The 27,731-nt window shown below is 41.7% G+C and overlaps 1 protein-coding gene across 2 annotated transcripts in view; it reads right to left on the bottom strand.

The window, feature by feature from the left end:
- Window positions 1-7,458: 7,458 nt before the first annotated feature.
- The window catches only part of RAD51C (RAD51 paralog C), a 38,349-nt gene continuing 18,076 nt past the window's right edge, over window positions 7,459-27,731 (bottom strand). For both annotated transcript variants that reach the window (XM_069971219.1, XM_069971218.1), the window contains exons 5-9: window positions 25,441-25,572; window positions 21,854-21,920; window positions 17,102-17,162; window positions 9,789-9,849; window positions 7,459-7,701 (exon numbers count right to left, since the gene is read on the bottom strand). In XM_069971219.1, the coding sequence (XP_069827320.1) occupies window positions 7,600-7,701; window positions 9,789-9,849; window positions 17,102-17,162; window positions 21,854-21,920; window positions 25,441-25,572 (423 nt within the window). In that variant the 3' untranslated portion in view covers window positions 7,459-7,599. The remainder of the gene's footprint in view (window positions 7,702-9,788; window positions 9,850-17,101; window positions 17,163-21,853; window positions 21,921-25,440; window positions 25,573-27,731) is intronic.

Here is a 27,731-nt window from a genome sequence, read left to right as displayed (position 1 = left end):
AGAATACCCCTTTAAAGGAGAAGGCCAGCGATTTTTTTATTTCATTTAAGTATTGTATTGCCCCCTAAAAGTTATACAAATCCCCAATATACACTTATTAGGGGAAATGCTTAGTGCTTTTTTCCCTGCACTTACTACTGCATCAAGGCTTTACTTCCTAGATAAAATGGTGATGTCACGACCCGACTCCCAGAGCTGTGCGGGCTGTGGCTGCTGGAGAGGATGATGACAGGGGGACACTGAGGGACACAGGGCACTGGAGGGACACTAAGCATCCCTCTGCCATAATCCTCTCCAGCAGCCACAGCCTGCACAGCTCTGGGAGTCGGGTCGTGACATCACCATGTTATCCAGGAAGTGACATCACCATGTTATCCAGGAAGTGAAGCCTTGATGCAGCAGCAAGTGCAGGGGAAAAAGCACTTTATAAGTATTTCCCGTAATAAGTGTATATTGGTGATTTGTATAAATTTGGGGGGGGGCAAGACAATATTTTAATAAAAATTTTTGCTGGACTTCTCCTTTAATGTTAATAATAGAATCATAATTTTACATATAAATAAACACAAATACTCGAAGTCAAGGTTTTATTTGGGAGTCAACTGAATAGAGAGCAAAGTAGTTATCGTACCTCTGTCTTGTAGCAAGCCATGAATGTCCTTCACATGTCTAGGACAAATACTTTATTAACAATGAGGCTATGTTTCCACAGAGTATTTTTGCTCAATATTTTGCTACCAAAGCCTAAAGGTTATTTTGGCAAGACAGAACCAAGTGAAAACTGTGACTGTAAGGAAAAAACATGGGAAAAGTATATATTTTCATTATACAAAAATAAAATTTACTAACTGACTCTGGAACCATATTACATTTACAAAATGAACCCATATATTCTTTCCAGTATGACACAGTGCTCTCTGCTGCCAACTTGGTCCATGACAGGAACTGTCCAGAGCAGTAGCAACTCCCCATTGAAAACCTCTCCTGCTCTGGACAGTTCCTGTCACAAACAGAGGTGGCAGCAGAGAGCACTGTATCAAGATGCAAAAGAGTAGTCAAAGTCATGCAGTAAGGTCACGGCAGGCTGTAAAAAGGAAGTCAGGAAACAAAGTAAAAGGTCAGATATACACAGACAATAGCAGATGAATAAGCTGTATCAGAGTGTAACTCAATAGCCAACATTAGACTGCTGGAGTGTCAGACTATTTATTATTGATCAGCAGCCTGGTCAGTCAAAATAAACACAACACCAAACAGCTGAAGGAACCCAGAAGCAAAGTACGGGTGCGTACACTCTACGGAATGGCGACGGAAAACCCGACACACATTCCGCGGCTCGCACCCGATCGCAGACTGTGGTGGGCACGCGGGTCTCAGCCTGTGTCATAGACTCCATTCTATGCACGGGCGGATTCCGTCGTCCGTCCAAAGAATAAACAGGTTCAAGGAACAGGTCAAGTCAGCTAGTGCTTGCTGGTGGGAAGATGCAAAAGCAACAGCACTAAGCATACAATTCTCTACTAGTGTGCTTCTCTAAAACATTTTTGGCTGCAGCTATGGGAGGGTAGGTTCACACACTAAGTTCCGGCGGAATTCCGTTCTATGGGCAGACATGTCTATTCTTTCAGCGGAATCGGCCTGGCCATAGAATAGTGTCTATGGCATGGGCGGATATGCGCGCCGCCGTGAACGGGTACGAGTCATGGAATCCACCGGAACGTAATTGCGCGGATTCCGTAGTGTGAACCTACCCTAACAAGTTTACAAGAACAAGAAACACAGACAAACACAGACAACACGGACGTTGAATGCAAACCTTGGTCTATAGATTATAACTAAAGTTATAGAACTTTGTAATGTGTGTTAATCAGCTGTTTGGAACCGTTTTGCTCCCCCCCCACACTCCCCGTAAGTGAAAAAAAGCATACTTACACATTTACTGTCAACCACATACTCTTCTCCCGCCGCCATTTTGTGTTGTTGTCGTCACAGGCAGAAGATGGGCCTGGTCTTCCTCCTCTTTGGCTTCTTCCTATGTAATGAATGGGAGAGAAAAGGCTACTGGTGCGCGTGCGCACCGGCAGCCTTTTCATTGGCTGGAATGCATCACATGGCTTCCAGCTTGCTCAGCTCTGGAAGCCATGTGATTCGATCCAGCCAATTAAAAGGCTGCCGGTGCGCATGTGCACCAGTAGCCTTTTCTCTCCCATTCAAGCCAGAGGAACCCTGAAGTGCAGAAGAATTAAAGACACCGATGGGACAGATGCAAAACGCAGCCAGCAGGAATTTCAAATGGCGATCGACTCAGGAGGGATAGTGAGTATAAGATCTGTGTCTGTCAGTAGTTTTTTTTTCTACCGCTGGAGTTGTCCTTCAACCTAGATGTACAATATACCTTCTTTTTTTTCTATAAAGAAGAGTTTCCTTTTAGTAAATCAGTGCCTGCTTTAAAATTTGCTTCCAGGCACTGAGAGGCAAGTCATTGGTCATTGTCTTATGCTTAATCACAAAGCATGTAAACATCACAACCTTGACTGGTTTCATATGATTATGTTTGCAGATGGAGATTTTTAGCAAATCATATTTTATAGATTGTGATATTCACAGAATGTGCTGGCGCATAGATCCTGGCGGCCCAGTCCATTTTTGAAATCAATGCCCAGTTTCTGCCATCTGCGTTACTTTCTCAATCTGTAGTTAGGCCTGCTTGGTGCACTGGAGACAGGCTCAGTGTAGAAATAGCGGTAAACTGGGCCAATTCGAGACCAAGCTCTGTACCCACAATCTAATCCAAGATTTGACCTGGGGTCTGTTTGGCAGGTGATGCAGGTGTTGTCCTAAAAAACAACTTTTAAACTTGCAGCCCTGTGTCAAATTGGCTTGGCCTAGAGTGTCTGTGCCCTAGGCCTGCACCGCCTCTCCGTCCCTCCTCCCTGCCCTTCTAAACATTAGGAAGGCCCCTGGGCAGTATCTCTCCTACACATCACTGTCACAAATCAGCGACACAACCCATACTTATAAAACAGAATTCTGTAACCTACTGCATGAGTACACAAAGTAGGCCCACTTTTTGCTAGATTTCCAGTAAGCTTGGATTGATCTTCACAAGGGAGTATTGTATACGAAACAGAACAGAAGAAATACACTGGAAGCTGTGATGTGTTTTGCATCAAAAAGAGTACTTTTGCATAAAAAAAAGGGTAAACGAGACTTTTTGACAGAATTTCTTTCAAAGGGAAAATCCATTAACATACCAATAACTGCTAAGGATATACCGACAGCAAAGATCTCTAAACAATGGTCTGGTCACTATAGAATATTGAGCATCAATATTAATATATGCATTTACCTCAATAACTGCTCAAAACAGAGACTATTTTTAGCAGATAATATAATAGGTTAGTATTGGTATTAATACTTAGGCTTCCCACATACAAGTGCCTGGTGAGGCCATGACTGTTGATAAATGACAATCACCTACAAGTATACTCTGATCCTTCTCTACCAGTGGTTGTCCTAGTTTCTTGCCCTCCAGATGTATGACGCATTTAAATACCCAGACACATAACTTTACATTCGTCCACACGAGACCAAGTGGATACCCACTCAGTGTCCATGTCAGCTCATAATTTATAAATGTCTTCTATAGGCTGTACTGTACTACAAAGCTTACTGTCATCTGCAAAAATAGAAACCTATCTTCTATATCATCAATAAATAAGTGAAATTACTGCAGAAGAAGTACTGAATCTTGGTGTACATCGGAGAAGAATAAAGTCAGCTCACCATGTGAATTTGTTGCAAAAAAAATGAGTTAACCCTTTGTTAGAGCAAGTGAATATGCCCGGGGCCGTCCACCCAAATAAAATACTTGCACGGCCATGAATATGGGGTATGACCCTGAAACGCATTGGTGTGATGTTTTTTCTGTATCCACAATTTTTAATATGCCTATGGAATAAAAGTGATGGAATTTTAAAGAAGAACTTTTTGGAGCTGTGATTTTCCCCATTTTTGCTTGGTGTACACCATTAGGCATCAATGAGGGACAGTATCACATGCTTTTGTAAAATCTAAAAACACTATAGGGAAATTTATTGTGGTCTGCACCAGAAACATACTATATAAAGTGTTTGATTAGTGAAAAAAACTGTTCATACTACCTTGTTGGCGGCGGTGTGTACATCCCAGCGGCACAGTACATTTTTTAAACCGCAGCTGGGTTCCTATCGTCTGCGGTTTCTGATATGCAAATTGTGAAGCTCTATGCACTGGAGGAGGGCCTTATAAATGTTAGGTATATAATCTAATGGACTTTGTATTCGGGACTATTTTCTAGTATTGCGATTCTATTCTGAATACACAATACTTTATACATGGGATAAATAATGGAAAGGACATCCTGCTTGAAGTTGGGCATTATCCAGCAGCCGGTCCGTGTGCCCTCCCTGACTGACAGGAGAGCTGAGGATTTTGTGTTCTGTTTGTAATGGGATAATAAAATATTGTATTTCATATATCTAGGGGTCCTTTTACACGTACATATATTTGTTTAATGAACGACAAGCAATGCTTTGCAGTGCACGCTCTGCCCCCTCATCTCTGCTCTCAATGCTAAAGTAACAGTGGACTGAATTATAATGGAGCCTATGGAACTTCCAGTAGATGCAATTCCATAGGCTCCATTAGAATTCGGTCCTCTGATACTTTACCATTGGGAGCGCTTCTGCCCCTTCGTTGTCTAGGAAGGATGGGAGAGATAACTGTCGGACAAACGGTCAAGGAGCATGCCCACCTTATAGGGAACCTGCCACCCTGGCACATGGGGCAAAACCCACCCTACTCCTGGATAAAGGATGATATACTTTGGTGCCATTGGATTTTTCTTGGAAATAAATTTGCACTTTCAGCCATGAGAATGCATTACAATTTACAACTCGAAGAAAAGACAAATTCTTAGATAAGACTTGAAGGAGAATGAAAAGGTAATAAGCATAGAACGAATTATTAGTCTCCAGGAGGGGGGATGATGTATTTTACCTGATTGTAATGATCTATTTGCATTTATTTTTTCTTTTGTCTATTTGTTTATACTGGGCTTACAGTTTTTAACCAATAAAGATGGATGATTTTAATAACTATCATTTGTAAAAAAAAAAAAAAAAATAAAAAAACATCTACCCACCTCTTCCTAAAAACAAACCAGGTTGGTTTGAAAATTAATGTTCTCAGTAAAACAATGCCGACAATCACTTATGCTACAGGGCGGTTCAAAAGGGATGGAGCAAAATTATAGTGGTATCTATGACTAAAAGCAGATGACATATACATAACATAACACATGCACTAAGTATATGTTTTATCTATACACAAATGGCCAGTATAAAACACCCTGCATTGCCCAGGGTATGCTGTGCCATAAGATTGCAACGCTTCTATTCTGAAAATCCCGCCAAGTTGCTGTAAGTCGAGCCCCATCTGTCCATCTTGATGCAGGTAGGTGAGGATTTTCAGGATAAAGGTATTGCAGGCTTAAGGCACTAGGCCATACCTCTTTGATCCTCTAACGCTGCATAAAGTATGACGTCCGGCCAAAATAAAAAATACTTACCCATCCCTGTGCCCCTGCAGTGCCATGTCACAAGCTCCTTGACTGCCGCTGGGCTCCAGTTTCCCCAGGTTCTGGTGTTGTCACCACGAAAGGCCCATTCAGCCAGTCAATGACTGCAATGGTGTCCAGCCCCTGCAGGAGCAGGAAATCCAGAGGCCTGCTGGGGAACATGATTGGTGATGCAGCACTGTGGGGGCACGGGGATTGGTAAGTATAGGTTCTTTATTATGTTTCCACCCTCCCGTCTGCAGCAGGTTTTTTTTTTTTTTGCTGGACTGTTCCTTTGTTCCTTTAAGAGCCCCTGCAGTAGTTTTTCTACAATAAGTAGCTTAATAGTCTATGATTACCTAGGGAAGATGAGGTAGCACATTATGTGGTTCCTAGTAGTTTGGAAATGTAACATTTAGCCATTAAGGGTATGTTCACACAACGTTTGCTTTTGGATGTCATTTTGTGGCGATTATATGTCAGTATGTTGATAATTATGCCCTTAATTTTCAAAATACGTCTGTAATTGCGCCACAAAATAAGGGCAGACCAAAAATAAAAGTTTGTGTTAACATAGCCGTACACTACATACTTATCAAAGCACCCTGTGTTTTGTGTTTAAAAATACCATTTATTTCCTTTCCATAGACTTGTGAAATAACTAATTTTCTATCAATAGTTTTCCTTGTACAAATTTTGTTCCGATTATTACTTTCAAGTACCCAAAAAAACTATTCTACCATCGTGTGAAGATATTGAATTTTGAATCAATATCAAAACACAGAAATTGATTTAATAATATACGTATATTTAATTCAACAGAACAAAACTATGAGGACAATATTCTTGTTTTATTTGTAACATTAATAACATTATTATACTTATATCTTAAATTTCTTCAGATTAGAAAAATCTTATGGTCTGCTTTTGTCCTTATGGTCTGCCACTCTTACCATGGGCTGTATATTGTATAGCAACTTAGAACTCAATCATGTGGCTGGAGATGACCTTAAGACACAGCCCGCGAACCAAAGTGAAACAGATTGCTGACCTCAGGGAGACCAGCCAAAGACAACACCGCCGGCTGCTAGTGAAAGCGGTCAATGCAGTGAAGTCCTAGGTGCATTGCCCCCTGGGAAACATGAATATGCAAAAGAGGAGCCCATGGAGCCTTATTGAAGAGTCTCAAAACACAGGACTAGCCAGATATCCTTCCGGGAAGGACCCAGCCAAGGGGCAGCTCCTGTTAGGAAACCACCAAAACCACCATATTAAGTGGAACCAAAGTGGTATTGTTTGTGGGGGGAAAAAAATCAATAAAAAAAAACCTGTTTTCGAAACTTGTACAACTTCTTAATGCTATGTTCACACAAGGTATCTTTTCTTTTAATCAAGGCCATTGTTGCAAATTGATTAATAGAAAATATACATTGCATTGATGTGAGAGGAAATCCTGGCCAGAGTGTATACACATAGTATACACTCTGGCCGGTATTCCAAGCGGCCGCAGGAAAAATTGACACCTCAGTTTTTTGTGGCCACTATTCATTGATTAGCGGCCGCACAACACAGATAGTTCACACAATGTAAAGTGCGCCTCCGGCTGCACTTTTCATTGTGTGCTATGGTGAATTGGGATGCGGGCAAACTTGAATGTGCCCACATCCCAATTCAACAGAAATGAAGTTCATCTGGCTGGTACTGCAGTACCAACCGGGACGAACTTCACTGGCCGTTATGTGACACCGCCGGGTCACGGAACAGGCTGTGTCATACAGCGTGTAAACCCTGCCTAAATGAGGATTTTAATCTTTTTATATTAGAACAATGTTCATTAGGTTAGTCAAAGGAATAAAATATATCTTGGTACATTTATTTTTTTCAAGAACGCATAGTCAAAATATAAATAATTCCTCGAAGTAAAGGAAAAAGAAAAAAATAATACAACATCTTCACTAAATACAGGAATTTTATAGTCTTTGAAATCAAATGTAAGTCTCTTATTCTTTATCATGTTCCCTTGGGCGCTTGCGGGGGTTCATTTCAGAAATTGGTGAACTTGCCGCAGGATCAACAGCTTGTACATCGCGAAAACCTTTTTGCTATAAATAAAAGACAAAAAAAAAAAAAAAACAACAACATTATGAGTGACCATACCATTTAGTATTTATCTATGTTTAAAAGACACAAGTGTCAGGTTAAAATAAAATAGTTTGACAAATTGTGCTAAAACCAATTTTGAAAAGTGCATGTGTGCATGTATATGTAAGTGAGAAACATATTTTTCTACAGCAGTAAAAGTAAAAGAAAAGTGGGGTTTGAGGCTGCCAATCCTTTTTGGCATCTGAGTGTTCCCAGACAGAAAAGTTGCTAGGGATGCAATTCCTAATAAATCCATACAAAAGGCTATAGCTGTTTGGCAGTCTATTCCTAGCAACCAGTCTCAAATGGCTCAAAGCTGGACTGGCATTGGACATCTTCTCAGTGAATGGCATTGTGACTTATTCATCTAAAATGCCCTTAGATGAAGAAACCCTTTAGTTTGCTAAAGCTAATGGGAAGCTTTAACCCCTTAAGCATGCAGCCAATTTTCATTTTTGTTCCCCTCTTACCTTCTAAGAACCATAACTTTTTTTTTTCATAGATAGAGAACTTTATGGGGGCTTGTTTTTTGTGGGAGCAATTGTACTTTTAAATGGCTACCTTCAGTTAGGTTTAAATACAATTTTTACGTTGTTTGCCATGTGGCAGGACTGACATACTGAAGAGGTTGTCCATGAAAAAATTACACTTTTCCCTTATCCACAGGATAGGGGAAAAGTAGGAGGTCGTGGGGGCTCCAACTTCTGTACCCCCCGCCGATTTCCATATCGGGCCACACCGGCTCTGTTATAGAGCCGCGGGTACGACACACAACCCACGGTTCTATACATTTCCATGGAGCCTGTGGAAAGAGCCGAGTACAGCGCATGTCTGGTGTACTCGGCTCTTTCCATCGCTCCATAGGAATGAATAGAGCTGCGGGTCGCATACCATACTCGCAGCTCTATTCATAACAGAGCCAGCGGGGCCCCATACGGAGCCAGAAAGTGCCATAGATTTTTAATTTACTTTTATTAAAAAATCAACTGCTGTATGTCCTGGAGGAAATGGTGTATTCTCTCCAGTCTGACACAGTGCTCTCTGCTGCCACCTCTGTCCATCACAGGAACTGTCCAGAGCTGTAGCAAATCCCACAGAAAACCTCTCCTGCCCTCCAGACTGGAAAAAATACACCTGCAGGACATACAGCAGCTTATAAGTACTGGAAGACTTAAGATTTTGGGGGGGTGAACAACCCATGTTGCTTACAGCGGTTTTGCACTGAGGATTTTAGGTATGTGGCAAGTACAGATAAAGTAAAAAATTTTTAGCTGTGTGGCTAATAAAACATAAATAGCTAAACCATGGCAACAAGCATGTGCCATTATTGCTGCACAGTCTTCAGCCATACACCATGAACCATAACCTGTAAGGTTACCTTAAAAGTAGTGCATGATTGACTAGATCACATCTTTTCACATAGGCAACAACACTAAGGGTAAATTCACACGGGCGGATCCGCCAGGAGTCTCACGCACGAAGTCCGCAGCTAATCCGCAATACACATATTATTCTTATTATTATTAATACGTGTATTGCGGATTAGCTGCGGATTTCGTGCGTGAGACTCCCGGCGGATCCGCCCGTGTGAATTTACCCTAACTGTTCTTTCCTGCACAGAAGCAAAAAAAATTAAAAATCTTTCAAATCAACTGGTGCCAGAAAGTGTCACAGATTTGTAATTTACTTCTATTAAAAAAAATCTCAAGTCCTCCCCTTATCAGCTGCTGAATGTCCTGCAGGGAAAGGTATTCTTTCCAGTCTGGAGAGCAAGAGAGGTTTTCTATAGAAATATTTTTACTGCCCTGGATAGTTTCTGTCACGGACAGAGGTGACAGCAGAGAGCACTGTGTCAGACTGGAAAAAATGCACCACTTCCTGCAGAACATACAGCAGCTGAAAACTTTAGAAGTAAACTACAAATCTGGCACTTTTTGGCACCAGTTGATTTGAAAGATTTTTTTTTTTTGCTGACCTACCTCATCTATCTATACATTCTACTAAAACTACTAAAAGAATATTTTCCAGTAATAGAATGTTTTCTTACCGTTATTTGAAATTGTACAGTGCTGTCTTTCTGGTTTGGTGACTTATACAATGCTGCAAGTCTGAAATTACAGAAAAAAATTCTTCAGGAAAAATGATTATGTTCGGTATGTTTTTTTTACGTTAAAATACTACTAAAAAATTATTCCTAAAAAAAATATACAATATCAGTTTTTTGTTCCTTTTTATTCAGTTTGATAATCTAATATGTTGGATTTTCTGTCCCATGGGTACTTATTACAGTAGTTCAAGAGGAGAATTTACACACGCCTTCATAAATAAAGGAAAATCAAGAAAACATGCATGTAATCTTGCAAATGGCCAGCTCTCTATTTGGGCTATTCCTGGACTAACTGCTGACATCTGTCTCGCCTTACAGAACAGGGATCAACAGGGAAGAGGTATTCCCCTCAAATATAACTTTTCATATGTTGCTGCCTATGGTGAGACTAACAATTCCTTCCATACTTGTTATTATCTATTCAGTCTCCTTCCCCTAGTTCTGAGCTGCTGCTTTCTGCTAAAGGGACAAAAATCTGTGTGTGAGCCTCTCTCTCAGTCTCCCCTCCTTTCCGAGAACAGCTCACGCACAGATTTTTGTGTCTTCTCTTTAACAGAAAGCAGCAGCTCAGAACTGGGTGAAGGAGACTGAATAGTTAATAACAAGTATGGGAAGAATTGTTAGTCTCCCCATGGGCAGTAACATATGAAACGTTATGTTTGAGTGAAATTTACAGAATTTAACAGAATCTTTTCATAGGTGAAAGTCCGAGAGGTTAAGCTTCCACCAACTGTATTAGACATTTATGGCATATTCATTGGCCTCTTTCTACCTACTGTATAGAAGCATTTTAAGGTTAAAGTTATATCACTTACATCCTAATACTGCTGTGCCCTGTTATCCATGTAGGTTATGGATTGTCCTCTTGCTCCCCATCCCTCTATGTGGTCTGGGCATTATGGGGGAGATTTATCAAACATAGTGTAAAGTGGAACTGGCTCAGTTGCCCCTAGCAACCAATCAGATTCCACCTTTCACTCCGCACAGACTCCTTGGAAAATGAAAGGTGGAATCTGATTGGTTTGCTAGGGGCAACTGAGCCAGTTTCACTTTACACCATGTTTCATAAATCCCCCCCTATATCTTTTCAGATACAGCATGTAAGAAGGTATAGACCTTGGTGACTATAAGAAATCGCCCGAGAAGGTATTTTTTATATGCATGTTATGTAGATTTTAATTATGGGACTTTCCTAAGCATTTCAGTTTCCGATACTCACACGACCTACATTATTAAAGCTTGGGAGATTTCACGGAAATGCTGTCAGAAGTAATTTCATTGTATAAATATACAAACAAGCAACTATTGTCGTTTTTGCATTAATTGTCCCCAAGTGTGATATGTTAGTAGAGTTAGTGGAGTAATAATATCATGCAGCAATTTGTAGTACTGATCATCTATCTAAATAAAACTACTCATCAAGATTGCTGAGCCAAGATGGAGCTCATTATGTTATGCATGTGGTGCGTTTATTCTGAAATCCTACGGTGGAGTTATATTATATTATTAAATAAATTATACACAGACAGTAGATTGATCATACTTCCACTGGAAATGTTTGAACTTTTCTTATATACAATCTTATATACAGTCGGTACTAAAGAAGAATACAATATACCATACAGGGGAATCATTAGCCATGCACCCCAGGACCTCAGGCCATGTGCCAATGTATAAGGGTGTGTTATTAAGCAACTGCTTGCAAAGTCCCCCATAATCCACCCTGCGAATTGATGACTGCAAAAAATATTACTATCCTGTGTGGAAGACCACCTGTTTTGGGCTATGTTCACACACTGTAAAATAATGGCCGCCATTTTAAATTAAAATGACGTTTTCAGTCATCAAAGATTTTCACTGAAGTATATGGCAACAACGGACGTTGGTTCAATGTATAAAATAACAGCCGCTGTTGGCATCGCCTGCTAAATTAATGTTTGCGGCCGTTATTGAGCAAACAGCGGCTGTTGTTTTATGTTGTTCACACATAGATTTTGGGGCAGGACTGGCTACAATATGAGACTATTAGGGAGGGCTGGCTACTATAGGAGACTATTGGGGAGGGCTTGCTACTATATGATACTATTGGGGAGGGCTGACTACTATAGGAGACTATTGGGGAGGGCTTGCTACTATATGATACTATTGGGGAGGGCTTGCTACTATATGATACTATTGGGGAGGGCTGACTACTATATGATACTATTGGGGAGGGCTGGCTACTATATGATACTATTGGGGAGGGCTTGCTACTATATGATACTATTGGGGAGGGCTGGCTACTATAGGAGACTATTGGGGAGGGCTGGCTACTATATGAGACTATTGGGGAGGGCTGGCTGCTGTATAAGAGACTATTGGGGAGGGCTGGCTACTATATGAGACTACTGGGGAGGGCTGGCTACAATATGAGACTATTAAGGAGGGCTGGCTACTATATGATACTATTGGGGAGGGCTGGCTACTATATGAGACTATTGGGGAGGGCTGGCTACTATATGATACTATTGGGGAGGGCTGGCTACTATATGAGACTATTGGGGAGGGCTGGCTACTATATGAGACTATTGGGGAGGGCTGGCTGCTGTATAAGAGACTATTGGGGAGGGCTGGCTACTATATGAGACTACTGGGGAGGGCTGGCTACAATATGAGACTATTAAGGAGGGCTGGCTACTATATGAGACTATTGGGGAGGGCTGGCTGCTGTATAAGAGACTATTGGGGAGGGCTGGCTACTATATGAGACTACTGGGGAGGGCTGGCTACAATATGAGACTATTAAGGAGGGCTGGCTACTATATGATACTATTGGGGAGGGCTGGCTACTATATGAGACTATTGGGGAGGGCTGGCTACTATTTGAGACTATTGGGGAGGGCTTGCTACTATATGATACTATTGGGGAGGGCTGACTACTATAGGAGACTATTGGGGAGGGCTTGCTACTATATGATACTATTGGGGAGGGCTGACTACTATATGATACTATTGGGGAGGGCTTGCTACTATATGATACTATTGGGGAGGGCTGGCTACTATATGATACTATTGGGGAGGGCTTGCTACTATATGATACTATTGGGGAGGGCTGACTACTATATGATACTATTGGGGAGGGCTGGCTACTATATGATACTATTGGGGAGGGCTGGCTACTATATGATACTATTGGGGAGGACTGGCTACTATATGAGACTATTGGGGAGGGCTGGCTACTATATGAGACTATTGGGGAGGGCTGGCTACTATATGATACTATTGGGGAGGGCTGGCTACTATATGAGACTATTGGGGAGGGCTGGCTACTATATGAGACTATTGGGGAGGGTTGGCTGCTGTATAAGAGACTATTGGGGAGGGCTGGCTACTATATGAGACTATTGGGGAGGGCTTGCTACTATATGATACTATTGGGGAGGGCTGACTACTATAGGAGACTATTGGGGAGAGCTTGCTACTATATGATACTATTGGGGAGGGCTGACTACTATATGATACTATTGGGGAGGGCTTGCTACTATATGATACTATTGGGGAGGGCTGGCTACTATATGATACTATTGGGGAGGGCTTGCTACTATATGATACTATTGGGGAGGGCTGACTACTATATGATACTATTGGGGAGGGCTGGCTACTATATGAGACTATTGGGGAGGGCTGGCTACTATATGAGACTATTGGGGAGGGCTGGCTACTATATGATACTATTGGGGAGGGCTGGCTACTATATGAGACTATTGGGGAGGGCTGGCTACTATATGATACTATTGGGGAGGGCTGACTACTATAGGAGACTATTGGGGAGGGCTTGCTACTATATGATACTATTGGGGAGGGCTGACTACTATATGATACTATTGGGGAGGGCTTGCTACTATATGATACTATTGGGGAGGGCTGGCTGCTGTATAAGAGACTATTGGGGAGGGCTGGCTACTATATGAGACTATTGGGGAGGGCTGGCTACTATATGAGACTATTGGGGAGGGCTGACTACTATAGGAGACTATTGGGGAGGGCTTGCTACTATATGATACTATTGGGGAGGGCTTGCTACTATATGATACTATTGGGGAGGGCTGGCTACTATATGATACTATTGGGGAGGGCTGGCTACTATATGAGACTATTGGGGAGGGCTGGCTACTATATGAGACTATTGGGGAGGGCTGGCTGCTGTATAAGAGACTATTGGGGAGGGCTGGCTACTATATGAGACTACTGGGGAGGGCTGGCTACAATATGAGACTATTAAGGAGGGCTGGCTACTATATGATACTATTGGGGAGGGCTGACTACTATAGGAGACTATTGGGGAGGGCTTGCTACTATATGATACTATTGGGGAGGGCTGGCTACTATATAGAACATTTGGGGGGCTGGCTACTATATGATACTATTGGGGAGGGCTGACTACTATAGGAGACTATTGGGGAGGGCTGGCTACTATATAGAACATTTGGGGGGCTGGCTACTATTTGGGCACTTATTTGGGCACTACTGGGAGGACTGGCTACTATGTCGGGCAATTTTGGTTGGGTTTTCTACTACTTGGGGCAATATTGGGTGGGTTGGCTATTAAATTGGTTTGGGTTTAATCATATCATAGCAAATTATCATATCATTTATCATAGTGCACAGTGCTGGGAGACGCACACCACTAACAGTGCCAGGACCGCCGCATTCGCGCTTCAATTATTATCAAGGTTGGCCCGCGACTTTGTCCAATATTTTTGGCCCACTGTGTATTTGAGTTTGACACCACTGATGTAGACAATACACACTCTTTAGGCATATAAAAACCACAGGCCTTAGTAAACTGCATTTAAAATGTGTTATTTGAGCTTTGGTGCAAAAGACCCACATGTTCTTTATAGAAGCTGTCATATATCTTGCATTGATCCAGATTAAGCACAAAGTTCCAGACATGCCACAATACAATAGATTTCTCACTTATTAGTACAAATTCGGTATGCTGTGGATCTTCTATCCGTATATTTGGGTTGGTTCCGTCTTATTTTTCCTGGTAAATTTACCTCTGATAAACACACAGCACTTCACTTTTATAAATAATTCTACGATTCTGAATATTTTAGACAAACTGACACAATTTAAAAGCACGACGACACTACTCATTGTGAAAAGCGCTAAAAACCTCGGCAAAGGGAATCGTGTTAAGAATGCAAAGTATTCTTGTAAATTCAATCTTGGACAGTGGCATTCTACTCAGCTGAACAAATTATGTATTGTAAAAGCATTTTCACGGCTTTCCTCTTCTGCGGACTCCATGGCAACTTATTGCAGACAAAGACGTTCTAATCCAGAATAAAGTCAGGATGAAAGATGTTTTGTACATTTTAAAGCTGACACATTAGAAACAAACAAATAAATGAGCCAATTGTTAGGCTTCCAGCACAGCAACATGGAAGCACTGGAGTTGTTACTAGCGAGCACTAACTTGTAAGTTATATCCTAAAGTGAATGTACACTAGGTACATTGTTTTTTTTCCATTAACATACAGGGATGCCAGGGTCACAGTCCTTTTTTTGAACCGGGGCCCTTTTTCCGCGAACAGCGCCAGTCTATTCCCGCGCACCGGCCCTACACGAATCATTGGGGGCGCTGGACCCCAGTGTGATGATCTCTCCTCTACGACACGGCTCCATTGATTCTAATGGAGCAGCGTCACAAAGGGGAGGGTGTTTTGTCACACTGGGGGACAGTGAGCCCGCCACCTGTGCTTCATGCCCAGACGGTGCTTGGTAGTAGACCGGCACCGTGTGTGGGAACCAGGGGGGAAATTTGAAAAAAGGAATGCAGCATTGGCATTCACCCGCAAGTGTCAGTCTGTTCATGTAAAAAAAGCGATGTACCTAGTTGTATATTCGCTTTAATCTTAGCTTACATTTAAGCATATTGGGAGACATTTATAAAGACATTTAGTGAGATTGCCCCCATTCACCCTTCCAGATTTACGAAGAGGTGCACACCTCTTAGTTAATCTGGCAGGACCTCCGGAGCAGGTGTAGATCTCCGAATGCTAGCAGGCATAAATCATAGTAAATCAGGTGCAGGAGGGGGCCTGCACCTTACCTTACCTTGCTGCCTCCCTCCCCCGAAAAGGCAAGCATGCCGTACACAATGGAAAAGGCGCAGTATCTGGGGCACTTTGTCTATATATTTATTTACCATTATTATGTTTCCTATAAAGTTACAGACAGACTATCTGTGATAGGTATGCCCTATGCTGAGTATGCACAGGATAGGGCAGGGTCCTTTCTCTATATGTACTGTAATTGTGTATGTTAACCCCTATCATTTTTACAGCACTCTGGAATTAAGGACACATTAAAAAATAAAAACTGTGACCCTGAAGACCCCACACAATGGAGCTGTGGGCCAAATGTTCGTGGCTCCATAAAAAATAAATAGAGCTTTGGCTGCAGGGGTTTCAAGGTCGCTATTCTCAAGATTGTGATGGGGAGCCCAGCCTTCGAGCCCCCAATAAACTTAGATATCTCTTATCCTGTGCATACTCTGGATACAGCATAACTACCCCAGATGAATGAGCCATAAACCAGAACAGTATTATTATGCAGGATGCCAAAGTATTACCATGGCAGCCGGGAACCTAAAATGGCCCCTAGGTCTGCCGGAGGCATGGCCTAATAGGCTGCCTGAACCACTGACAATAATACTGTAGAATGCTAAATATTCCAAAGTTCCCAAAATATAAACAGAATTATGCTCAATAAAGTTTCATTAGATCCTTGCCATAAAAAAACTTTTTCATTAAAGATTATTATTTTTTTTTTAATTGCTCACCATAAAAAGAATATACCTATAACCCACCTAATAAAGATACATGGTGCACAAAGGGAAAACTCTTATTGTTTTTCCATTCCCCCAGCAAAAAAAAAAAAATACATATACATATATATATATATATATATATATAGAGAGAGAGAGAGAGAGAGAGAGAGAGAGAGAGAGAGAGAGTCTATTCCAAGTGGAAACAGCGGAACCTCCGTGCAGACGCACAGTCCTCCACCGGGTTGGCCTGTACCCAGTACTTCATCCAAAAAAAAGTTGCAATTGAAGACAGCGTCCTAAAGTATCAAAAAATATTATCCTTTATTTTGCCATATGCGTATGGCAAAATAAAGGATAATATTTTTTGATACTTTAGGACGCTGTCTTCAATTGCAACTTTTTATATATATATGTAGAAGTCTAACCGTCTAACCTTTGCGATCTTTCCCACTGAAGAATGATACGATTAGTAGATGCATGGCCCCAGCTTTCACCTGTAAAAGAATGAGACAGAGGAAAAAAATGATCATCATTGTGAAAAAAAAAAAAAAAAGAAAAAAGGGGGGAAAATACATTAGGGTACAAGTCCCGCATAGCGTACTGGCTACAGATCTTCTACATGGAATTTCCATACTGGAAATCAAGAGTGCTTACAGTAGCCGCTAAGTGACTAATGTTTTAAAATTCTCATTCAAAAGTCGAAATTTTTTTCCACATCTTTGTGTGGCAATTCACCTTTGCTGCAGATTTCGGATATGTGTCATCTGAACTTAAAACATACCTTCTCCTGAACTTCCATGTGCAGCTGCTGACGGGAGTTTAGGCTGTATCTACAAGCCCTTTATTTCTTAAAGGAGAAGTCTGATGATTTCTAAAATCAATCTTATCACAGATGCTGCCCGGGCGGGGAGAGTCTATTACAGGCATTCCACGTCTGTGTTCCGTGCGGAACACGGAACGTGTGAATGTAGTTTAAGGTTGTTTTTTTTTTGTTTGACCTGTAAGTCTACAGTGGGATAGTGGACCAAAGGCTACAGACTGCTGCAACGCTTTCTATTACCTGATGATGGGCTGACGAGAAGCTGCTGGGAAGTAGTGCTCCATGTAGCAGAAACTATTCTGATCATTCCTGGTTCCGCCAGAAATACTTTTGCCAACAAAAAGGTATTAAGGAATGAAGTTTTACAGTGTCAAACTATGTGTGCTGCTTAGAAAGCATGAGAACACTAAATATCTGGCTCTATGTTGATGCGGCACATGGCTAATGATCGCTTGAAAAGGAAAGACATAAACACTGTATAAAAGCAAGTAAAAGTAGGTCAAAACGGGATTTGAAATTTACTGTATTGCGCTGACTAATATGAGGACCCTTTTATTTTTCTTTTAAAATATTTGATTAGTCAGCTCAAGGCAACCACAGCCTCTTCTATAATTAAAGGATTTCCACTCTTGGCAAATTAAATAGGAGAGTAAAGATTAATAGTTCCAGAGGGGATTGTGCCTTCTACCCAGTCAATAAAGTGTCAGTCAGTAAGGAAGGATGGAAATCCCTGGAGCTAATGTGTATGGGAATAACCATGGTCTGCAGAGCCCTGCCTACCAAGCTAGCCACTTTACAAGGAAAACCACCTGCATGTTATTGCTGGCAGCATTGATAAGAACGCTTTATAGAATTCTAACACTGATCCAGCCATTTTTTTTATTTTTAAAATAATTCTGGTACATTGCACTGAAATGTGGGGTATGCCATGAGCACACACCCATCCACGTTAGTCCCATGTATCAAACACTTTCCCAGTATACAGTATCTGGCCATACAGGTGTATCACAATATGCCTGTACTCACATCTACATCCCGAAGCATTTCATGCTGGTTGGCAAATAGATTACAAGATATCTGTAATAGCTATTGTCTAATAAGACAACACAACAAATGCTGTGAATATAGCAACAGCAACAGTTTATAAAACTAAGTTTCACATGCGCCGCTTCAGATTGTTAGGGTCCATTTACACAGAAAGATTATCTGCCAAAGATTTGAAGCCAAAGCCAGGAACAGACTATAAACAGAAAACATGTCATAAAGGAAAGCCTGACATTTCTCCTCTTTTCAAATCCAGTCCTGGCTTTAAATCTTTGGCAGATAATCTGTCAGATAATCTTTCTGTGTAAATGGACCCTTAAAGGAGAACTCCGGCCAAAGTTAGACAAATTCCTAATATACACTGAGGCTGGGTTAACACTACGTATATTTCAGTCAGTATTGTGGTCCTCATATTGCAACCAAAACCAGGAGTGGATTAAAAACACAGAAAGGGTCTGTTCACACAATGTTGAAATTGAGTGGATGGCCGCCATTTAATGGCAAATATTTGCTGTTATTTTAAAACAACGGCTGTTATATTGAAATAATGGCAGTTATTTACCGTTATATGGCGGCCATCCACTCAATTTCACCATTGTGTGAACAGAGCCTTTCTGTGTTTTTAATCCACTCCTGGTTTTGGTTGCAATATGAGGACCACAATACTGACTGAAATATATGTAGTGTGAACCCAGCCTAATTATGGGAAATGCACATATAGTGCTATTTCCCTCAATTTAGTCATTCAGGCAGTCTTCAATTTCTCAACAAAAAAAACCCGGGTGTATATACCTAAAGTGTTCAGCAGGGGGCGAAGTATCTGTAGACATTACATGGTAAAAATAACAGGTCCCTTTCTGTGCTTTAGGTACAAAATTCAGCTTTGCAGATAATACTAAACTGGGTAAAGTAATCATCACAAAGGAGGATAATATCATATTACAGAGGAATTTGGAGAAGCTGTTGGCTTGGGCAGAGGAATGGCTAATTAAGTTTAATGTGGATAAATGTAAGGTGCATAAATGTAAGGTTGGGCCGTAGAAATAATAAGTACAGTTATGTGCTTAATAGTAAAACACTGGGTAAAACTGCTTCCAAAAAGGAACTGGAGGTATTAGAGGACAGTATACTCAACTTTAGTGATCTGTGCCAGGCAGCAGCTGCCAAGGCTAATAAAATAAAGGGATACAAAAAAAGAGTCATAGATGCTAAAGATGAGAACATAGTTTTGCCTTTTTTTAATCACTGGTCAGACCACATTTCGAACACTGTGTACAGTTTTGGGCATCAGTATATAAGAAGGACACAGCTGAACTGGAGTGGGTGTGAACAGAGGGGGCGGCTAAGATAGGTTATCAAGCCTGGGGTAATTTAGTTTACAAAAAAGACACCTTAGGGGCAATCTGATCACAATGTACAAATATATGAATGGACAATACAGAGATTTTTCTTGTGATCTTTTTAGACCTGGGCCTGTAACCATGACAAGAGGGCAGCTAGAGCTAGACATCTAGAGGAAAGGAGGTTTCACCACCAGCACAAACGTGGATTCTTTACTGTAAGAGCAGTGAGACTGTGCAACTCTCTGCCACATGATGTTGTAATGGCTAGATCATTAAATAGGTTTATGGGGGGCTTGGAGGCTTTTGATAAATATAATATTACAATTTATGGGCACTAGATTACATGTGACAAGACACTGATCCAGGGATTATTCTGATTGCAATTGGAGTCGGGAAGGAATTTTCTCCCTGTGATGGGGCATTTGGCATCTGCCTCACAGGGTTCTGGATCAACACACTAGGGTTTCTGTAGGTTGAACTTGATGGACTCTTGTCTTCTTTCAACCTTATTAACTATGTTACTATGTAACCAGATTTCTGAGCAGTTAAGTTTTGTGCACATGGCTGTATATGGGATCCATACTGTACCTTGGGTCCATGTGGTGTGGTCTGTTGCATGACAGATTGCGGAAGCATTGCTTCTAGAAGAGAATGCATTTACTCACAAAGGCACCATACAGTAGCTGTTACGTCCGCGCCTGTTCAGACCTCAGTGCAGTCCTCTGCCAGTAAACAATAGGCGACACTGCACTTTTGGTCATGAATCAGTGTGCATGTTTTCTACCATTCTGAATTATTGTAGCACTTGCTGTGTGGTGATTGACAGGTTCCACCACATCTGTCTGGATTCCGCCTAGTGCTGGGCTGCAGATGGTTCAGACTAAGTAGTGATGGACAGTTGCCTTCTCCACTTACAGTATCTCCCTTCCTTGTCAGTCTGTGTTCTGTGTTGTCTGGATGTCAGAGAGCTGGTCCAATCACAATCCGGCCCGGGACTCGGGCATCTCCTAAGAAGTTCACTTGTGCCGTGGGACCTTGCTTTAGATATTTTCTTGTAGCTAGAGCTGGTGTTTATAGTGGACTGGATTACTTGGTATTATGATCTCTTTGCCTGTCTTTCTAACCTCTGTTTTTACCTGCTGTGTCAGTCTTGGGGGGCCTAGTGCTAGGGCTCACATTGTATGTCTGACTCTGTATTCCATTCAGGTAGCATATGTATCTATAGACACTCTGCATGCCACTATTTGCTTTGGCTTTGATCGAATTAGCATTACAAACTGGGAGAGGAGCATCCATGAAATGTTTTACTATATTAACCCTTTTTACCATGGGTCATTGATGCCCAGGTTGTTTTTGGACATCAACTTATAATGATCCCAAAAGCTGATGTCCCTATGTCTGCCCCCTCTCCGCTGCCCCCTGCCGCTGTCACAATCTTGTGACAGCGGCAGGGGAAAGAGTGGAGGGGGCATAGCGCACGGCCGCATGCCCAGAGCACACCCTGCCCTTCCTCCCTTCCCTCGGTGTGCGTCCTGCCTTACCTCCTTTACCCCGCTGGCCTCTGTAACCAAGAAACCGGAAGACTGAGGCTTCCGGTTTCCATGGCTACCATCGGGGCTCTGCAATCACTTTGCAGAGCCCCACCGGACAGAGAATTCTTCCTCTGTAGAGGGAGAATTCTCTGCCAGGAGCCCTATAGGTTGTGCTGACCGCAGTATCAATAGGGTTAGCTGCGCTCTGGTGCTAAGAGTTGCGGCGGGTGGATGACACAGGCGCAGCTTCTACACCTGTGTTATCCTGCAGTGTAAATTAACGTAGCTGCAGCATCAGGCATAGGCTGCAGTGTCATTAATTTATTGTGCAGCGGTGGGAGGGGGTTAATATTGTTAAGCCATAGATTAGAATCAGCCAGCTTACATTATAAAATGTTTTGCTACACTTTAATGCATATGCTTATCTGCTGAACAGTGAATCGTACCTAAAGCTGGTACAAGCTGTGACTCATTAGATCCAATTCTTGTGGTCATTTGATTTGTTATTACCACCTAGAAAAAAACAAAACAAACAGCATTTTAGCATGGAAACTAAAGAAATTTTCTAAAGACTACAGATGTAAAGACTATCTAACATACTTATTTAAAACTGATAATGTATAAGTATATGTCTGTAGATTTATACATTGTTATCACAGGTTATTGTTAGGGGAACTAGGCAATTAGGATGCTCTAAAAGCAGGTTAAAGGGGTTATCCAGCGAAAATCTTTTTCTTTCAAATTACAGATTTGTAATTTACTTCTATTAAAAATCTCCAGTCTTCCAATAGTTATCAGCTGCTGTATGTCCTGCAGGAAGTGGTTTTTTTTTTCCAGTCTGACACAGTGCTCTCTGCTGCCACCTCTGTCTGAGACAGGAACTGTCCAGAGCAGCAGCAACTCCCCATAGAAAACCACCACAATTTTATATCTATACAATATACCGAAAGTTATTCCTGTTGTTTCTAAACGTTAACTATACTGTTGGCACTAAAGTCAGTGCTTATAGATTTTCTCTTTTGTAATTTGTTCTTAAAAAAAACTAATAAAAACATTGAACCAGAAAACCTCTCCTGCTCTGGACAGTTCCTGACACGGATAGAGGTGGCAGCAGAGAGAACTGTGTCAGACTGAAAAGAAAACACCATTTCCTGCAGGACATACAGCAGCTGATAAGTATGGGAAGACTTGACATGTTTAACTAGAAGTAAATTACAAATCTGTATAACTTTCTGAAACCAGTTGTTTTGAAAGAAGAAGTATACCCCTTTAAGTATACAGACAGCCTTATGGTTGTTTTCTAGGTACCAAGGCCTGACTGCAATGCTGTTCCTTGACTGTGTCAACAGAAAACCTAGCGAACCAACTAAATGACTCCTGATCACTCTTGTCATAAGACAGCCAAGAATCAACTTCATAGTGAAAAGGATTACCAAAAAGGGGACTATTCTATGCCAGAAAACATGACTTTGTGGAATAAGGCCTTAGATTAGAGTCCAGCAAAAAGAAACCTAACAAGCACTTCTTTATTTTGGAGATAGGCCCTGATATGAGCCATTTCTGGTGTCAGAACGACTTGCCGAGAAATAACAGCAGCATCAGTATCTGAACCCCGCTCAGCAATGGAGATATGAGGGGGCATGGCCACCAAATGAGGAGCAGCGACCACACCTCCTTAGAACACCTCAAAAATGTAGTTTTTATTGCTATTGTAAAAATACAAGATGTAGGTATACATCTGCTTGTTGAATATAAGCTTGGCAACATAGGGGGAGATTTATTAAACATGGTGCAAAGTGAAACTGGCTCAGTTGCTCCTAGCAACCAATCAGATTCCACCTTTCATTCCTCACAGACTCTTTGTAAAATGAAAGGTGGAATCTGATTGGTTGCTAGGGGCAACTGAGCCAGTTTACTTTACACCATGTTTGATAGTTCCCCCCCTAGGCTTTACAAAGCAATTAAGAAGTATGGAACACATTTCCAAACTACTACCGTGTTTCCCCGAAATTAAGACAGTGCCTTTATATTAATTTTTGCTCAAAAACAGGCACTATGTCTTATTTTCAGGGTATGACTTATTTCTCTCTCTCTGGCCGGGGGAAGAGAAACAAGACAAGGGGGTAGAGAAATAAGACCGGGGGTAGAGAAATAAGGGGGGGGGGGTGCCTAAATTTCGTGAGGGGGGCCTAGTTTAGAGTAGGAGGTTCCTTATTTTCCAGGGGATGTCTTACTTTAGGTTGGTTGGTAGGGTAGTTGTGGTGTCTTATTTTAGATGGGCATCTTATTTTTGGGGAAACACCATATATGTTACATCTACCAATGTGGATCATACACACAAAGTAGCTGGTGCACAGGCCTTCATATAAAGTCATTAGTCCCGCAGTCTTACAATGATCATACTGCTGCTTTAATGTGAACACTGTGTGATCAAACGTCTCCAAGGATCAGGTCAATCGCACAAATCTTTTCTTTTTTTTGCAAATAGCATGTAAAACGTTGAGGCAAGGGGTGTGTGGTTCCTTTCGGCACGCAGCGTTATGAGAAGGCAATTTTGCATTATTTCTTTGGAGTCTCAGCTCAAACAGCTCAGACCTCAGCAACTATTTATTTGAGAACCTGCCAGGTTATTATCTCTGGAACAATAAATACATTATACAAATAAAATAGAATCGGAGCGTCGAAGAGTAATGGAATAAAGCAGGCATCTGCTGAATCCAAAAAGCCCAATCAGGCAAGGCGACTCGCATGTTGTTTCCAGCTAAAATGTATTTGAACTGGCGCAATGACAGAAGCTATGCATAAGCATGGCCCTTTTTATATCTTCCACATTAGCTAGCTAATCAGGCATATCATGCTGTTAACTCCTCCAGCGCTGAAGCCATTACGCCGCCTGCTGCTGCTGCTGGTACAGCTCGGCTATATTTAGGTGGCTGTTAGAACAGCAATTCAGAGTCGGAGAGCTTAGGAGGCTTTGAGGAGGGCAGAAAGTGCCTTTTATTTATACCTCTACAATACTGCGGCAGGGATACACAGGGGAGCTTTCTTTTCTGCAATGTGCTTGGAAGAAGGGATTCCTAATTTCATGGTACTATTTTAGTAGGTCAAATCCACATTCTTTGAAACAGGTTTTTATATTCTAAAATGTTCCATTGGAAACGTTCTTCCACCAGGAGAGTCTGGGCTTGCAGAATAAAAATATATATATTAAAATATTTCAAAATTCGTTATCAGCTGTACCTTTAGTTCCCTTTTAAGAACTAGATTAAATTGTAGCTTATGTAATCCAGCAATAAATATGCTGCATCAGCGTAATGTATTGTACTGTATGTTCTTTTTAGGAACAGTGGCTGTATGAACGTGCAGTGTATGTTTATACATATAGCAACACTATACACATATACACTATCTCACTATGAGGGTGAATGTGTAAGCAAGCACACCATTTATGAACAACTGTTATCCCAAGACTTTAGAGCGAATGTACCATCAGGTACATTTGCTTTAAGTGTTGCATATGAATAGAGTGGTGCCGGCGCTGGGAAACCAGGGCCGCGGTTCTTTTTTTGAACTGCGGCCCGGGTCCTGCGCACGCAGTGTGACGCTCTGCCCTCCTCTCTGTGACGCAGCTCCATAAGGATCAATGGAGCCGCGTCATGGAGGGGCGGGGGTTTCCTCCACTGGGGGAAGGGGGGGTCTCCCGCCTTCAGTGCTTCACCTCAGGCCGGTGCTTAGTAATAGACCGATGCCGTGGGCGGGAACGGGGCCGTGGCTAAAAAAAAGAACCGCTGCATCGGCCTTCCTACTCCGGCGCCATTCTATTCATATGCAACACTCAAAGTGAATGCACCTGATGGTTCATTTGCTTTAACTTATGGCCTGAATAGCAGTATAGTGCAAACCATCTGCACGTATTTATGGATTACATAAAATGTAAGTCTGAATTTAAATCTCAGTAGTCTATAATCTTTTGAACCATGAACATAAGGTACAGACTGATCCCATCCTATATTTTATAGCATAATGCACTTACTGCTAGTCTGTGTTGGTTTGCAATGTCTATCAACTGCTGTGCCAATGTATTTAGAAGCCGCGTCCGTAAGGAGAGGTCATCAAAGGAATGTCGAAAAGGAAATGCAATGCTGTCAATGATAACCAGTCTGACCTAGACAAAAGAAAAAAACATAAGACAGACATTTGTTTATTTAACAACTGACTTAAAGAGGTACTCCGACAAGAGAAAAAAATCAAATCAATTGGTGTTAGAAAGTTATACAAATTTGGTAATTACTTCTAATACAAAAAATGTATTCTATTTCCAGGAACTGTCCAGAGCAGGAGAAGTTTTCTATGGGGATTTGCTACTGCTCTGGACAGTTCCTGTCATTGACAGAGGTGGCAGCAGAGAGAACTGTGTCATACAAGAAATAATACACCATACAGCAGCTGATAAGAGATGGAAGGTTTGAGATTTTTCAGTAGGAGTAATTTACAAGTTTGTATAACTTTCTGACACCAGTTGATCAGAAAATCACAGCCCAGCTCTCATATCTTAACAAGCTTTGGTAAAATGAAACCTGAGCTGTCATTGGTTGCTAGGGGCAAATCATACCAGTATTATTTATCCCCACTATTATCATATGCCGGGTCCCATCTTCACAGCCAATTTTTTATAGACCGTTCCAAAGTATCTAAAATCAAAAAGGAGAGGACTTTGCAAATAGTCTTAACTAAAAACAGTTTTTTTTACAGTTCCTTTGTGGGCCTGTGTTTCCATAGTAACAGACTGCAAGCTCTTTAAAATCTGATCTTGCCATCATGCACCCTGTAATCTCTTCCCTCCTTGCTAACCTACCAGATGTAAGTTTGTAATAAACTGGAGTAGATGAAATGGAGTATGAATATAGTATCAGACTACATAGAGTTCTTTGTAGTCTGTTACCATGGAGATACAGAGGCCTGCATATCAGCTGTAAACAGCTGTAAACTTTTAAATTAAGACCATTTACAAAGCTCCTTCATTTTTTGGATACACTAGAAGAACAAAAAATAACTGTGAATGTGTACCTAACATTTAGGCACATGTTCACACAACGTACTTTTTAGCACATGTTCACACAACGTACTTTTTATGAAAAGAACGGCCGTTGTTTTCACTTAAAACAAGAGCTGTTCTTTTCATAGTGAAATGGGTTATATTGAAGTCAATGCAAACAACAGCCGTTGTTCCAACAATGTATTGAACAACGGCCGTTGTGCATTAACTTCAATGCAACAATGGCCACTTTATGATACTCAATACATCAGCCATTGTTTTTGAGGGTCAAAAAACGGCTATTGCCCGTACGTTGTGTGAACATAGCCTTATGCTGGTTACACACACGGCGGGTTTTGGAAAGCTGCTACTGCAAATTTTGTGCTGAAAACAGACGTGGATGCAGCAGGAAAGATAAGTACACATCCTCCCTTTATATTTTCCATCCCACTTCTGGTTCTGGCAATCTGGCAGTTTTCCAAAAAACTGCTGTATGTGATTCCAGCATTACGTATTTATGTGCTTTTACAAGGGATTATGTTGTCCCTACTGTTAATTATAGAAGAGGGGAATAGCCAGTTTTACATTTGCTGAATATAAACCTGAAAGTAATGTTATTATAATCCTTTTGGGCCCATTCTTACATACAGGATCTGTGGCAGATTTGAAGCTGCAGATTTTATGCTGTGTTTAGTCTTTTAGTTACATTGATATCTGCAGCTTTAATCTGCAGCGGATCCTGTATGTGTGAATGGACCCTTACTTTTAGTCCTGCATTACCAAAACTGTAAAGAACTGGACACAGCTCCCATAACCTTCGAAAACACATGTCGTTTGGTTTGCTGGTTGAAGTCACTGACAGGGCCGGCTCCAGGTTTTTGCGGGCCCTTGGGAGACAGTGCCTTAAGGGGGCCCCTCATTCATCCACTATGCACCATCATCCACACACTATGCACAATCACTTGAGACACTACTAACATAAACAAACATTACTGACACAGACACTTACTGACACTGACGGCACACACTCTATGGGCTGCCCGGACGATCTAGCGATCACCCGGGCAGCCCCCCTGCAACTCCCAGCTGCCGCCGCGTGTATTAGCAGCGTTAGCGAGCAGGGAAGGAAAAGCAAACAAGCGCTGCCCTTCATCCCTCTCTCACCCTGCAGGAGGCTGGCAGGTTCTGCTTCTTCTCTGTTTTCTGATGTTCAGCCCCCTCACCCATCACAACGGTGAGGGGGCTGAACATCAAAACACCAGGCCCCTCTCCCTCTCTGGGCTGGCCCG

Source organism: Dendropsophus ebraccatus, chromosome 5 (assembly GCF_027789765.1).
Source record: "Dendropsophus ebraccatus isolate aDenEbr1 chromosome 5, aDenEbr1.pat, whole genome shotgun sequence".
In the NCBI taxonomy this organism is placed as follows: Eukaryota; Metazoa; Chordata; class Amphibia; order Anura; family Hylidae; genus Dendropsophus; species Dendropsophus ebraccatus.
This window is presented reverse-complemented; position numbering and strand designations above follow the sequence as displayed.